Source organism: Parathielavia appendiculata, assembly GCF_033297405.1.
Source record: "Parathielavia appendiculata strain CBS 731.68 unplaced genomic scaffold N657scaffold_13, whole genome shotgun sequence".
Taxonomy (NCBI): Eukaryota; Fungi; Ascomycota; class Sordariomycetes; order Sordariales; family Chaetomiaceae; genus Parathielavia; species Parathielavia appendiculata.
Window position 1 is genome coordinate 82,726 of NW_026944232.1, and position 13,699 is coordinate 96,424.

At 58.7% G+C, this 13,699-nt stretch overlaps 6 protein-coding genes across 6 annotated transcripts; 4 read left to right on the plus strand and 2 right to left on the minus strand.

Moving 5' to 3' along the window:
• Positions 1 to 361: 361 nt before the first annotated feature.
• On the plus strand, positions 362 to 3,814 carry N657DRAFT_578563 (uncharacterized protein; the record flags this gene model as incomplete). The annotated part of the gene is made up of 4 exons (XM_062789327.1): positions 362 to 428; positions 551 to 1,442; positions 2,534 to 2,820; positions 2,919 to 3,814. 4 exons carry the CDS (start codon positions 362 to 364, stop codon positions 3,812 to 3,814), a joined length of 2,142 nt encoding a protein of 713 aa, XP_062644741.1.
• Positions 3,815 to 4,250: 436 nt separating this feature from the next.
• On the plus strand, positions 4,251 to 5,252 carry N657DRAFT_132186 (uncharacterized protein). The gene is made up of 2 exons (XM_062785874.1): positions 4,251 to 4,637; positions 4,702 to 5,252. The coding sequence occupies exons 1-2, from the start codon at positions 4,370 to 4,372 to the stop codon at positions 5,004 to 5,006; spliced, it is 573 nt and encodes a 190-aa protein (XP_062644742.1). The 5' UTR covers positions 4,251 to 4,369; the 3' UTR covers positions 5,007 to 5,252.
• A 2,509-nt stretch (positions 5,253 to 7,761) lies between these two features.
• Positions 7,762 to 8,019, plus strand: N657DRAFT_578581 (uncharacterized protein; the record flags this gene model as incomplete). Its single annotated transcript, XM_062789329.1, has 1 exon — positions 7,762 to 8,019. A coding segment is annotated over one exon (258 nt), but the record flags the coding sequence as incomplete, so codon positions are not given.
• A 132-nt stretch (positions 8,020 to 8,151) lies between these two features.
• Positions 8,152 to 9,853, minus strand: N657DRAFT_648336 (TAFII28-domain-containing protein). Its single transcript, XM_062793497.1, has 2 exons — positions 8,781 to 9,853; positions 8,152 to 8,718 (listed from the first exon to the last, which is right to left on the minus strand). Exons 1-2 carry the CDS (start codon positions 9,369 to 9,371, stop codon positions 8,317 to 8,319), a joined length of 993 nt encoding a protein of 330 aa, XP_062644744.1. The 5' UTR covers positions 9,372 to 9,853; the 3' UTR covers positions 8,152 to 8,316.
• Positions 9,854 to 10,182: 329 nt separating this feature from the next.
• N657DRAFT_636035 (GTP cyclohydrolase I) lies at positions 10,183 to 11,157 on the plus strand (the record flags this gene model as incomplete). Its single annotated transcript, XM_062791390.1, has 1 exon — positions 10,183 to 11,157. The coding sequence occupies one exon, from the start codon at positions 10,183 to 10,185 to the stop codon at positions 11,155 to 11,157; it is 975 nt and encodes a 324-aa protein (XP_062644745.1).
• Positions 11,158 to 11,426: 269 nt separating this feature from the next.
• On the minus strand, positions 11,427 to 13,433 carry N657DRAFT_132043 (P-loop containing nucleoside triphosphate hydrolase protein). The gene is made up of 5 exons (XM_062785873.1): positions 13,128 to 13,433; positions 12,891 to 12,985; positions 12,490 to 12,814; positions 12,300 to 12,408; positions 11,427 to 12,237 (listed from the first exon to the last, which is right to left on the minus strand). Exons 1-5 carry the CDS (start codon positions 13,138 to 13,140, stop codon positions 11,697 to 11,699), a joined length of 1,083 nt encoding a protein of 360 aa, XP_062644746.1. The 5' UTR covers positions 13,141 to 13,433; the 3' UTR covers positions 11,427 to 11,696.
• Positions 13,434 to 13,699: the final 266 nt, after the last annotated feature.

Below are 13,699 nucleotides of genomic sequence, written 5' to 3' on the forward strand. Positions count from 1 at the left end.
TGTAGATTGTTTGAGGAAGAAAGATGGAAAATCGAACAAGGCAAGAGAATTGGATAGTAAACTGACCACACAAGATACGTAGTACAAAGGGACAGCGTCAGACGTCCCTCCGTATTTACTCGTAAAAGCAGGCCCGGGTCGATCCTCCCCGACAACCCAACCAAAACCCGTGTGCTTGGCTTGAATTCACCCCCGACCCCACCTTTTAGCTACGAGGTCATTCCACCCTCCAGCTCGCAGCTCATCTGCCAGCCATTTCCATTTCCATTTCCATTTCCCAAACCACCGAACAGAGACCGATTTGTTTGATTGACAAGGAAATATCAAACCTTCCGCATCGACGAGGAACATACGCACAAAGATGGCGAGCGCAACAGAGCCGACGCCAGCACACACTCCGCCGAGGCCAAGTGCCCCGCGCCCAAAGGGTAATCCGAGTTACTTATAGTGTCGCACGAGCACCGGCTCAGAGGCAGCCGAGCCTTCGGACTCCTCCAACACACCAAACTGGGGTCGAGTGGACAAGCTGACGCCAGGGTTTACCACACAGGGATCCTCAAGAATTCATATCGCAACTCACCTCCTCCCGTGTCACCGACCGATGCTCCGCTGCACCCCATCCCATCTGACCACCCGTTGACGCCCAAGGAGGCCAAAGAGCTGACAATCATCAACACACAACGCAACGCGGGACATCGGCGCTCGTCGTCGACGGCCGGGTCCCGCCCCGGCGGCTCGCGCAGGCAGAGCTCGCTGCCACCCAACAACAACGAAAACAACGAGCAGGAGGAGCAGGGCCAGCGGCTCAAGTGGGACGAGGCGAACCTATACCTGACGGAGCAAGAGCGCACCAGCACCATGAAGATCAACGAGCCCAAGACGCCCTACGCCAAGCACTACGACCCGCTCGAGGACCCGTCCGACATGGAGGACAACAACGACGTCGACATGGCCGAGCCCATCGACCCTGACAGCGTCGACATGGACCGGCTCGACGGCGTGCCGAATGCGCATCAGCAGGGTCAGCACGAACGACAGCAGCCGTCTCAGCCCCGCCGCCGTACGCACCACGCTGACGACGAGATCCCGCACATCTCGCTGGGGGAGCCCGAGGAGGAGGTGCCCGAACACGACGAGTTCCCTCCGTCGTCGCGGCCGTCGAATAAACGGCCCCGCGCAGTGCACGTCGACAGCAACGGCAGTGGGCACGACACGGACGGCGAGGAGTACTTGGTGGGGCTGAGCGTCGAGGAGCGCGAGAAGCACCGCCGGTTCGAGGAGATGCGCAAGAAGCACTACGAAATGAAGAGCGTGGCGGCGCTGCTGGGGCATCCGGAGCAGTTGGAGGTGGAGGATGAGGATGACGATGACGAGGAGGAAAAGGAGGGGGAGGAGAAACCGCCTGTCCCGCCTTTGCCGGCGGGGCAGGTGAACGGGTCGTCGTGAGTGGTTCCTGCGGTCGGGTGCTGGTTGATCCCGCGGATCAAAGAGTGTTATGATGGGACATTATGCAGTATTTTTAATGGCAAAAGGGAGGACAGTGAGATTATCATTCGCTGCTTTGCATGCTGGATGAGGAGGCTGTTTTATCAATTACTGCTACTGGCCACGATGCTGTCATGACTGCTGCGCTATCGAGGTAATGGGATATGGCTTGGTGTTTCACGGTATAGCGCACGGTCTTTATTGAGCTACCCGACTGAATTTTTGGGTTTCTGCTCCAAAATATCCACATTGTTGCAGATGTCCGCAGTTCGAAACTGAGGAGACGCCGGCAGGTTCAATGGCTGTGTTAAAGAAGGCCCTTGCGCGCCAACTCGACCTTCCTCGCGGCTTCGCCAGCCTTGAAGCCGCCCTTGGAGACGCATATCCGCTGCCCGTCGGCGAGCTCAAACTTGTCTTCGTGGGACGGCCAGGCGCAGGGACAGTGGTGTGGGAAGTGCACGCATGCTGTCGATCAATAGCGGTTAGCCACCCCCGCAAAGCTGTCGAGAAAATCGTGGAGGGACCACCCACCCATTGTGTCCGGACAGAGGTACTTGTCACAGTGAGCGCGCGCGTATTGTGCTTGGTAGTGTGACGGGTCGCTCGGGACATTCTGGGGTTGCTGCTGGTGTTGGCCACCGCCGCCGCCAAACATCTGGTCGAAGAAGCCAAACTGCGCCGAGACGACGCTCGCCAGGGCGAGGAGGAGAAGTGTGACGAGGCGCATCGTGTGCTGTAGTTTATCGCAGTACTTATTAAAGACGCCAAGCAGATCAGGGCATAGGTTTGTGAAATGATTCTAGGTTGTCGTTCTTGTAGCTGTTCTGGCTTTGGTTTGTCGCATGTGTTCTGGACTTGCTGTCCAACTCCAGAGCCAAGGCGGGATTCTAGAACGGGGCCAGCGCGTTATCTTATCGGACGCCTGACTCAGCAGAAAACTTACCCTAGCGTCCAAAACACCAAAGTGCAAGGTGCAGGAGCGTCGAGTACCGGGATCTCGCTTGCCCGTTTCCACGACACGCGTGTTCCGGTCGTCAATTGCCGCGAGGTGCACTCGCCTGTCGGACTCAATGCAACTCACACGGCTGCAGCGGCCCCTCCAAAGGGCTGCTGTCAGCAGTAACCGACCATTCGGCGCTGTTTTGCGCCCGACGACAGCGACGGCGCCGACGACGAGTCTCGAAGACCGATTCGCCCACCTCCGCATCGCATTGCCGACGGCTACCGGTGCCGCCGTCGAGGGCCGGCGTTATGCTTCGGTCAAGTCGCAGGGTGCCTACAGGATCCCAAACAAAAAGACGATACCCAAAAAAATGGGCGCCAAGAAGACCGGCGGTATGTTCCCGTCAGTTGCGCGAGTCGGGCTCTCTGGCAATGGCGGCGGCAGGGACTCGCCAAAAACTCGCCTTGCTAATATGTTTCCTCCTCGTCAGACCAATATGTCATCCCTGGCAACATTATCTACAAACAGCGCGGCACGATATGGCACCCCGGCGAGAACACCATCATGGGCCGCGACCACACGATCCACGCCGCAGTGGCTGGCTACGTCAAGTACTACCGAGACCCGGAACGCCACCCGAAGCGCCAGTATATTGGGGTCGTCTTCAACCGCGACGACAAGCTTCCCTATCCCAAGAGCGCCCCTCGCCGGCGCAAGCTCAACCTCGTGGCCGTGCCCCGGAAGACCGAGCAGTCAATTGAGGAGACCACAACACCGAGCGGCATCCCACGCTCCGTAACGCGGCACGACGACGAGATTCCACAGGCCGAAAACAACGAAACTGCCAAGGCGGCGGCGGAGCAGGCTCCTGGTCGGCCGGAAGAGCCGATGCCCCTAGTGGATGGCAACGCCGTCGTTTCCAGCCTAATCCAGGACAAGCTCAGGGCCAGGCAAGCTGCTCAAGCCAAGAGGGAGGCACGGAGTCTTGAGCAGCAGAAGGAACTCGAGGCACGCAAGGCCACGCGTGTGTTCCACCTGCAGGACGATTACAGCTACCGCGAGAGCAATTGGGAGATTGGCCGCCTCGTGGGCGACGCCGGCGTCATCCCCGGCCTTGAGAAGAGCGAGTCGAGGAAGGCTAAGTTCCGTCTGCGCAGGAGGAAACGCATGGTCTGGTTCAGGGGCCTCAAGAACCGCAAGATCGAAAAGGCCGCCCGCCGTGAGGAGTACAAGGCGCGGATGCGTGAGGAGAAGGAACAGATGTTGGCTCAGAGGAAAGAGGCGGCTGCCGCCGTCAAGGCGTCCCTGGGCAAGGTGGCGGCTGAGGCGGCAGCTGCCGCGGCGGCCAAGGAGACAGCAGCGGACAAAGCTAATGCCGACGCCTGATTGTCTTGGGGGCGTATCAGGGTCTTGGTAGGGCTGATTGGCCGAGTCCAGGCTTCCGGCGCAGTTGGATAAGGACTGTGCATTCTCGGAGGTTATGTACAATATCCTGTCACGAATAAATTCTGTTGAAAACCTGTGTCCCTGGAGTGATCTTGGTGCCCGCTCGCGATACGGTGAGTATACCCTTTACTTGATCAGGCAAGGCTCGTTGAAGCTGACTGTCTTTGCAGAATGTTTAGCATACTCCGGCTCGCTAGCTGTGGCGCTGCGGCATTCCTCATATTTGCTCTCCCTTGGGCCAAACTAGGTGATGACATGGCGCTGGAATGCAACAGACAAATCACTGGGATCCAACAAAAACAACAAATATGGCCTCCATTGTTGTCTGCTCATTCTCTCTCCTTTCCTCTGTCTCCCCGCTCCCAATAACTCACTACAGACCACGGTGCTGTCGTGCCACCCGAAGCCAGCCTCGACTGCTGCACATCGGAACAAGGCTCCCTGTCGCATGCGGACCTCGTTGCTTGCCTTTCTCGATTGCTTTTCGCCAATACCATGAATAAAGTCGGGGAACCCACTTGCATGGACTGGGCCATGGAGCAGGGCCGGTCCTTCGATGACGGGGAGAGCGACAGTCCCTTGAACCCCCTGGTCTCAAAGCACTCAACGCCTGCTGCAACGGCGCAGGGAGGACAGTCCCCTGGCTCGTTCCGCCGAAACGGCGTGGTGCTAGACTTGAATGTCCGCTCCCTATTTAGCATAAGCGCCGCACGCAGCCCGCAGAACCGCAGCCGTACGCCGGACAGATATCAACGAGGTAATTGTACGAGATTCCCACTCCTCCTCAACCCTGTTCGGAGACCTCTCTACTGAACAACCCTTCGCAGCGCCAACGCCAAACCGGATGAGCAACAACACGGCCGGCAGGGGCCACGGACTACTCATACCCCCGTCACTGTCCGACTTGTCCTTACGATCGGCCAGTTCCAGAACCTTCTGGCAGAGCCGGTCCAGCACCCCGAGCAGGAAACGCAGCTTGGAGCTGAACTTGTTTGACGGCTCGCCGCAATCCAAGCGACGTTTCGTGACAGAGATGAACAACAGCACGGGGGCGTCCTTACGGTACTCGGCCCCGTGCGTTCAGCCTAGTTTATTGGACGGGGCTGCGCGCCGTAGAGGGGTTGGGCTCTAGAGGAGAAGCGACGCTACCATGCAGTCCATCATTCCCATGGGGTCGAATGACACCAGTTTGCCGCCCATTGCTTCCTACTTCGGCGCAGAATGGGAGAAGGTTGGAGGAATAGTGGACGAGGCGTTCCCCGACTTCTTCTGCCCTGTTCCCCTGGCAAACTCATACCACGGAGCTGATAGCACATCCACACCGCCGGAGAAGCCAGAAGTACGCAAGGGGAAAGGGTACTAGTTTTGGAGCCTGGCCTTTCCACCTATTATGGGGCCCACCGTCCTTAGGCGTAGCCGTGGAGAGGTTGAGCTTGTCGGCGAAGATGGTTCCATACCAGGGCCGAAGGCCAGTAGTGCCCGTACAGAGCAGACGAGCAGCGCGGCCCTGGGCGAGGTAGGACGAGGAGTAGGCGACATCTAGCGTTGGTCAACTTCTGTTTCAAGTCACGGGGATCGTCTCCGAGAGAGGTTCAGGAGGCGGGGGGAAGGGATGAAAATGTAATCAAGACGGAAAGGGGCTGCATTCACTCTCTGCCTCCTCCCCCTTGCCGACATATATTCTGCCCGGCGCAAGCTCCCAGTCCGCCATCGTCAGCGACGCAGACTGTACAAATCCTCCTGACTTGCTCCGAAGCCCTCTTCCCTCGATAACAGCATCCCTACCAGCATTGTTGGTATCGGGACCGGCATTCGAATTCTTGCTCTCCTTCCTGAGCTTGGGCGAAAACCTGGATTTAGATGAAGAGACCGCAGCAACACCGGAAAGCCGCGACAAAACACTCTCCGGCCGGGGCGGCTGTTCCTGCTGCTGCTGCTGCGGCTGCGCGAGCAGACGACGGGACCTTCTCGCGCCGCCACTGCTCGTCGTCTCGGTGGTGGTGGTGGTGGTTGTTGTTGTTGTTGTTGTGTTTCGTTTCTCGACTACTACTTCTGGATCATCATGCTCCTCCTCAGCCACCGCGCTCTCGCTCGGCTTGTACACAGCCACTTCCCGTCGGGCCGCCTTGGCTTCTCCCTCTCCTCCCAGCCTGGCGGCAAGTCGCCGGATGGAGCTTTGTCGCTTGGGCTTTGCTGCTGCTGCTGCTGTTGTGGGACTGCATCTCGTTCTGCTGCTGGCTTTCCTATTGATGGACACCATCCTAGGCCGCCCCGCGACCCGAGTAGCCCGGAGCGCTATCTCGTAGTACCGGGGGCTGCTGTTCTTATTGAAGTTGTTGCGGACTGTCGCGGGTGAAAAGGCGATGCTTGTGTCATTGATGTAGGTGTCGCTGCTGCCGGTCTCGTCTTCATTTTCGTCGTCCTTATCTTGCAGCGGCAGTCGGGACGGCGAAGCTTCTTCTTCCTCCTCCTCCTCGGCAATGCTCTCGGCCGCGGCCCCGCCCAGGTCGGAAGAGGATACGGAAAAGCGTGAGACGCGATATCGCCCCCCGTGTCCGCCATCGGCTGAGGATGGTTGGTAGAAGCGGTTGCAGCAGGCCGTCTCTCCAAAGTACTGCTTCAGCTCGACAGAGGCTGCGTCCGGGAGCGTGATGCACTCCGAAAAGGGGAGAATAGTTGCCGCGGGCCCATTTCCTGGAGAAGTGTTTATAATACCGCCAGACCCGGCACAGATCTCACATGGCGTACGTCCCTTGATTCCGGAGAGGTAAACAAGCACAGCGCAGAGCGTCTTCGCCGTGGGGTGCCCGCCTGCAAGTTGAGACTTCCACCTGTGCGGGAGACTCGCTGGCGTGGGGGGTTTAGCAGCTTCAGCGCGTGTGAGCTGGTTGGCAAGGGGGTATCGTGCGGTAGGTATATCATCAGGTACTGCCAAAGTGCGGTCTTGCGCAGCTTCTGTCCCCCTGGCGTGTCCGGCGTCGACATGCTGACCGACGTCAGCGGCCGTGAGCTTCGGCAGCTTCCCGTCTTGTTTCCCTTGACAGGCAGGGCGTCGGCCAGATGTGAAGTCGACGAACGTGAGTCGAAGAGAGAACTAGAGCGGCCAGGGACGGCACCTGGTTGCTTCACGCTGTCGTCGGCGTCCGCGTTCCCCAGCCCGCTTGCCCTCTCCTGCCTGTTTTTTTCTGCATTTTTTCTACGCCCGGGGCGTCGAGGGCTTGCCTTCGGCGAAGCAGTTGCCGCATCGATGGCGTTCCGCGAGACCACGATAGGCGGCTTTCGGCCCGAAATTGAATTGGCCGTCGTTCGTTTTCCAACGACCGACATGGTTCCGTCAAGGTTGTCATTGAGCAGGCATGCCCGATGACCCGCCTTCATCGATCTGTGTTAGCTGTCCAAGCTTAATACACAGCCAATTGGAAGGGAGCTCTTACACTGAAATGGCCCCCAAGAGCCCAGGCATCTGCGAAGACGGTCTGGCAGTCTCGTACAGGACAGATCCACGGGTTTGGATCCCCGATACGCGGGCGGTATCCCTCGGGGAAGAGCGCGCCTGACCCGGGTATCTTGCGCGGGATGCCATCTGTTGAGCCGGTGAGAATCTGCAAGTCAAGGACAGGGGAGGGATCACGGTTCAGCCTACTCCAGAATCCAGTCCAGTCTGAATATAGTCTGTCGCCACACTAAAGAATCGGATTCTCCTCGCTAGGGCTGCTGGGATTGCCACTATCAAAATTCCGCGGGCCTGCTTCTCTCGCGTGAATACCCTCGACCGAGTGTAGTGGGTCTAGTCTCCCGCCTCCCTCATCACCCACGGTCTCAGCGCTACTCAGGCGTCCTAATACAGTATCCTGGCGAGCTTTCGTAGTCGGTTCTGGTCGATTCGAGTGCCCATCTCAGAGGGCACGAAGTTCCAAGTGGTCGAGATTCAGCCGGGCGGCAGCCTGCGGTGGGCTGCCGAGGAGTCGAGGATCCGCCTCTGCTCGGTTGCTCGGGGCATCGTCCGGGTCAAGTTACCGGCAAAGGAGTTTCCCATCGGCTCCAACGGCATGTGGAAGGTGAAGCAGGGCGTGGCCTGCACCTTGGTCAACCCCTTCTACTCAGGGGCCGTTGTTCATGTCACTGCTTTGGAGGATACCATGTGAGCTTAGACCAGGAATTAAACATCTGTCGTACGTATCGAGGTTGTATGGTCAATAGTTTCAACATGTCGTCCTGTTCATCACCAGGCAAGGGGACAGCCCGGGAGGACTGTATGGATGTCTCATCAGAAACCTTGATGTCGGGCCATATCACTGTCTTGTATACCCCATAAAAGTTGTGTTAGTTGTGTTGATTATTGCCATGGGTATCGAATACTCCAACGCCGACTCCCAACCGCCGAACTCCAAAACCAAATGCACCACCCCGGCACAGCAATGTAGTGTTTGCCTGAGACGAACTCAGCGAAAGATCCTCCGCCCCCCTGTCCGCGTCGAAAACCTCTCTACGCCACCCTGCTGCTGGTGGTGGTAGACCCATTGCATGCCGACTCCGCCGCCCTCGAAGCCTTTCCTGTACCGGCGCACGGCCTCCCGGAGGTGCTCTGGCCGCAGCGGGCCGCGACGGTCATCTGCTTTCGCCTCATTCGCTTCGTTATTGGTTTCGCCATCTGCATGGGGCGCCGGGTTGGCAGTGGGCGGCGGCGACGGGAGGTCGGTTTGCTTCTCGCCCGTCTTCTCGATCCACTCGCCCTGAACGCGACGCGCACTCTCGATGATGTCCCCGATGAAGACTTTGGCCACTGCGCGCATTCCTATCACGACGTTTTCGGCGACCGACTGAGAGATGGTTGCGTTGACGAGCTGGCGCAGGAGTGTCAGTAATACGACGGTAACCGTATGGACACAAGAAGACGCCTGCCTACCCTTCTGACCGACGCCTTGCTCAGGTTGGCGGCACGCCAATTCTCAAACCGGTAGAACTGGTCCTCGGATAGCGCGCTGATGAGCATCCCCCTCATGCGGTGCTCCTCCTCCTTCTGCTCCTTGGTGCGCACATCGGCCGTGGCGGCAACCTCGGTCGGGCCTTCGTCCTCGCCTTCTCCCTCGTCACCTCCCCCTCCGCCCCCACCCGCTCCACCGGCCACGCTCTTACTGCCCCGACCGCCAGCACCATCACCGCTGACCCCGCTGAATGCCGTGGCCGCGCGTCCGCCGACGATGGACGGGGTCTGCTCGCGGGCTTTCTCGGCCTTGGACTTGCGGCCGCGCTTCTTCTTAAGCGGCGGCGCCGCGCTGACCTGGCTGCCGCTTACGAAACTCATGGCGTCCATGTCGGATGGGGATCGCGCGTCGAACGGTGTTCCGGCGTCGTCGTGATCAGGAGCGAATGAGGTCTGACGTAGTGGGTGTGCGGATGCTGGGCCCGAGGCCATCGAGATCGCCGACGCTTTGCGTCGCTTCAGTGCGGGCGCCGCGGGACCACCGTCGGCGGTGCGTTTCTTGTTTGCGGACATGGTATTGAGTCCTGGCAGTTGCGAGTGCAATGGGTAGGGCGGAGAGTGTGCCGGCGAGGCCATGTCCAGTTACCCAAACTTGGCAGAAAGAGTGCTCAAAAAGCAGGTTCAAGCAGGTTATTGGTGAAAGGTTTGGGCGGGGAAGTCTCAGTCAATTAATTAAGGAAGATGCCTAGCAAAGTTACCGACTCTTGGGCGCCTGTATGTGATGCGAGCTGGAAATCGAGGTTAAGGTAGCCTTAGGTAACTTCGAGGTCCGGAACAGCCGCCGTTGTACTGGAGCGAGTCGGGCTCAAACGCGACGATGAGATGCAAACCCCTGCTGTATCGGTATCGTTACGGTCTGGACACGCATCGCCCAGCTCCATGACCCATAACCCCGCCGACAGCCGAGAACACGAGCGGAACTCATCGGCTTCCTTTCCAATTTATGGCCTCGCAAGAAGTAAATGGCGGCAAAGAAGCCGCAGCTTTCGTACATCGGTGCATGTTGGTAATTCTCCTCACCCGATTCATCTTGTCCGAACATCGAAATGTTGTTTATTTCAACTGCTGATAAGATAAGATAAGCATTTTAAACCGGTATCCATGCCTTCCGTCTTGGCGACCGCTTGAATCCGGGGACAGCCGAAAATTTTAGAACAGCGGAACTGGAGGGTACCTGACTCCAGCCTCCATCTTTCCAGACTTGCGCAGTCTTCCTGAGGTTGCTGCCCCTCGGGTCCCATCTCGACCCTGGCGCAGTCTCGACTTTGGGCACCTGCCGTCTCTCTACGTACCCACTCCCACAAACTTCTCAACCCGCGACGGAATGGCTCGATTCGATTCCTCGTCGGGCTCCGAAAGCCCCGATAGCCCCTCGGCCGTTGTAACGGGCGCTAAGCGAAGCAGGAAAAGGGGCAATGGCAAGAACAGATCGCGCGACCGAAATTCCAACGATGCCAACGCCGCGCCCGGTGCCAATGGCGCCTGTACCATTGGAGAGCGCCGATCGAGCGTCAGCAAGCCGGCGCGCGATTTCCGAGACATGCCAGAACCGTCGCCCAAGAAGAAGAAGAGACGGACGGGTGCTGCCCCGGCCCCGATCAAGGAAGCACCGACGCCCGACGCCGCCGCCGAGGCGTCAACCAGGTCGCCGAGCCCCGTCATCGACTTCGACGGTCTTAGCCGGCCCGTCGTCGGGACGCGGGAACGGCTGGAAGAGGACGACGCGCAGAAAGAGGTCCGGCTGGCGCGGATGAAGGGCGCCGTCCGGACGCTTCTCGAGTGCATCGGCGAGGACCCGGACCGCGAAGGCCTGCTGGCAACGCCCGAGCGCTACGCCAAGGCCATGCTCTACTTCACCAAGGGCTACCAGGAGAACGTGCGCGACATCGTCAACGGCGCCATCTTCCAGGAGGGCCACAACGAGATGGTCATTGTCAAGGACATTGAGGTGTTTAGCATGTGCGAGCATCACCTGGTGCCCTTCAACGGCAAGATGCACATTGGCTACATACCGGCCAACGCCGTTATTGGCATCTCCAAGCTGCCGCGCATCGCCGAAATGTTTGCCCGCCGCCTGCAGATCCAGGAGCGCCTCACTAAGGAGGTGGCCAACGCCATTATGGAGGTGCTCAAGCCGCAGGGCGTCGCCGTCGTCATGGAGTCGAGCCACCTCTGCATGGTCATGCGCGGCGTCCAGAAGACGAGCAGCAGCACCATCACCAGCTGCGTGCTGGGCTGCTTTGAGAGGAAGGAGAAGACCCGGAACGAGTTCCTGAGTTTGATTGGCGTCAACCGCTGACGATAGCAGCATATGGGATGGAAATATGCAAGACGGTGACATTGGGTTAAAGGTGGATTTTCAACAACGGTAGTCATCGTATATCTATGGCAGCGATGCCAGGGCGGCGTGGTCGTTGCGTTTATCTCGTCATATCTGCATTGAGCTGGCGTTTCGGGGTCTAAAGAATGGTTTGGGGTCATCCAGAGGGGCATATACATGTTGTCATGAACTGGACGAGGATCTCAACATCGGGCCGGATTTCTGATTCTGGATGGCGGCGGTTTTTGGTCATTCAACACGGCATTTGACACTCTTTGGCTCCTGGGTCCAGTGATGGGGGGGACGGTACGACGTATACCAGTTGCAAGCGGTACTGAGTTACCTGGGCTCAATAAGTCACCGCGGTCGAGTTCAGCCGCCGCAAATATTCAACGCCTGACTTTTCCCCGTCCAACACAGCCATGAAAGCCTCTGCATATCATACAACGTCCCCTGCCGCTCATGGCCCCTTGCTTTGCTGCGCTGACACCGCTATGATACACGGTCGAACATGCCCCTCATGAGACTCTCCTCACCGTTCTCCCAACCTCGCCGTTCCCGACAGCCTCCACCCTCGCCTTGACCACCTTCCATACCTCCTCGGCAACCTCCTCGACGGACGGGCTGGCATCGATGACATGAAGGTCCTCTTCCTCCTGTCTGAACCGATACTCGACGCCCGACAGGCGCGGCTGGGAAGTGGTTGGCGGTCCGACGGCCACTTCTTCCCTGGGTCCCGCAGCATCGTCCTCTGCCGCAATAACCGACGCCGTCTCGATCTTGCCCAGGCTCAAACCCCAAAAGAGCTCCCTGACGCGCCGCTGCATATCGGCCCTCTCGTACGCCTCGCCGCCCCACCCACCCCGGGCTTGCGCGGCGGACTCGTCCAGGTCCAGGAACAGCACGAGGTCCGGGCGGGGGAGACCGACCTCGGGCGCGCGGGCCCACGAGAGGGTCAGGGACGGGTTCTGCTTGGCGGCCGAGTAGACGATGCCGCTATGGTAGTAGCGGTCGCAGAGGACCGTGGTGCCTGCCGACAGAAGCGAGGCGATAGATTTGCTTGACTTGGTCTTAACTTGGCAAAACACAAGATAGTCTAAGGGATCGGGGTGTGACCGTACGCTGCCTCCCACCGGTTCGCGCTGAAGAGCAGGTGGATGACGTGATCGTCCATGTCGACCTGGCTCTTGAGATACGAGTCGATCATCTGGCCAATGGGCGTGGTGCGGTCTTTTTTTAACGCCAGTCAGTCAGTCGGGGTCCCTGTAACTTGTTTACGTGGTTGCACAGAGCCGCATCGGGGCATTGTACAATAGGTAAGGTTTTTAAAATGCAACATACCCGGGAAGCGCATCACCTTCACCTTGCGCCCCAGCTCGACGAAGCGCTGTTCCAGCAGCTTCACCTGCGTCGTCTTGCCGCTTCTGTCCAGGCCTTCGAGAACTACGAGGGCGCCCCGGGCCACGGCGGGCTGCTCCATACCCGTGCTGCCGCCGCGATCGTCGGTGTGCGGGGCCGGATCGGGCACTGGCGGTTGGTGCGGGGCTGCTGCAGCGGAGGAGGTGGCGAGGGCGGTAGCGGCCGTAGCCAGGTCATTGATCGAGGCCATTACTTGAAAGAGGGAAAGAAAGTATGGCTGGACCAATTGGTTGTCAGAAAACCAGGAAGCAATGGATGAAGTCCAGCTGCAGCAGCAAATTGATGGGTTTCACCTCATTTCCATTCAGACTTGCAAGTTGCCCGCATGCAGCATCGCCTGGAGGTGGGGCAGGGCTGTCTCGATGGCTTGGCACCCGACGGTTGATTTCTTCGATCGCAAAGCGGAGCAAGCGCCAGCTGTCAGTCGAAGGAACCGTGACGCCAGAAGTGAAATGAATTTGACTACAAACCACCGGCGACGGGAGTGTTTTAACTCCCAATGGATGGCCTGGACAGGCAGAGGGAGACACCTCTTGCATGCATTAGTATACGGATCCTCCTCTGCCCTCAAGTGCGTCCAGAGCACACACTCCAGGTTACCCAGGTATCTCTCTGGAAGTTGAGAGAGGGGCTCAACTACCACTGCCGTTATAAAACGAAATGCCTAAGATCGGGCGCTTTTCTCCCTGCTGCTGGAGTCACTGGAGATCCCTTGGCAGTCGAAGTGGGCTTGCTCTTACCTTAAGGAGCTCGCTACGTCATTGCCATGAGCGGAAGAGAAAATGGAAATAAGAACATGTAAGTGCCCAACATCGGAAATCTTTGGTGTACGTTGACCGTCCGGAGCATCGGCGTTTCAGCTTAAAAGAATGGATTATAAGATACCCTACCTGAAATGCGGGGGATCTTGGTCACGATGGGAGGCGTAAACCACCGCTGCGCCGCTGTCAGCGAGGGAGCCATATCCGTCCGTAGCAGTCAGTGATTCATTCCCTCGGCCCCGGGACTGTGCTGGCCACACATCCCATTGTCACCGAAGTCACCTACGGATAGGGAATGCCGTATCCCGTTCCCCGAAACCGTACCTGGCAGAAAGCGTCAG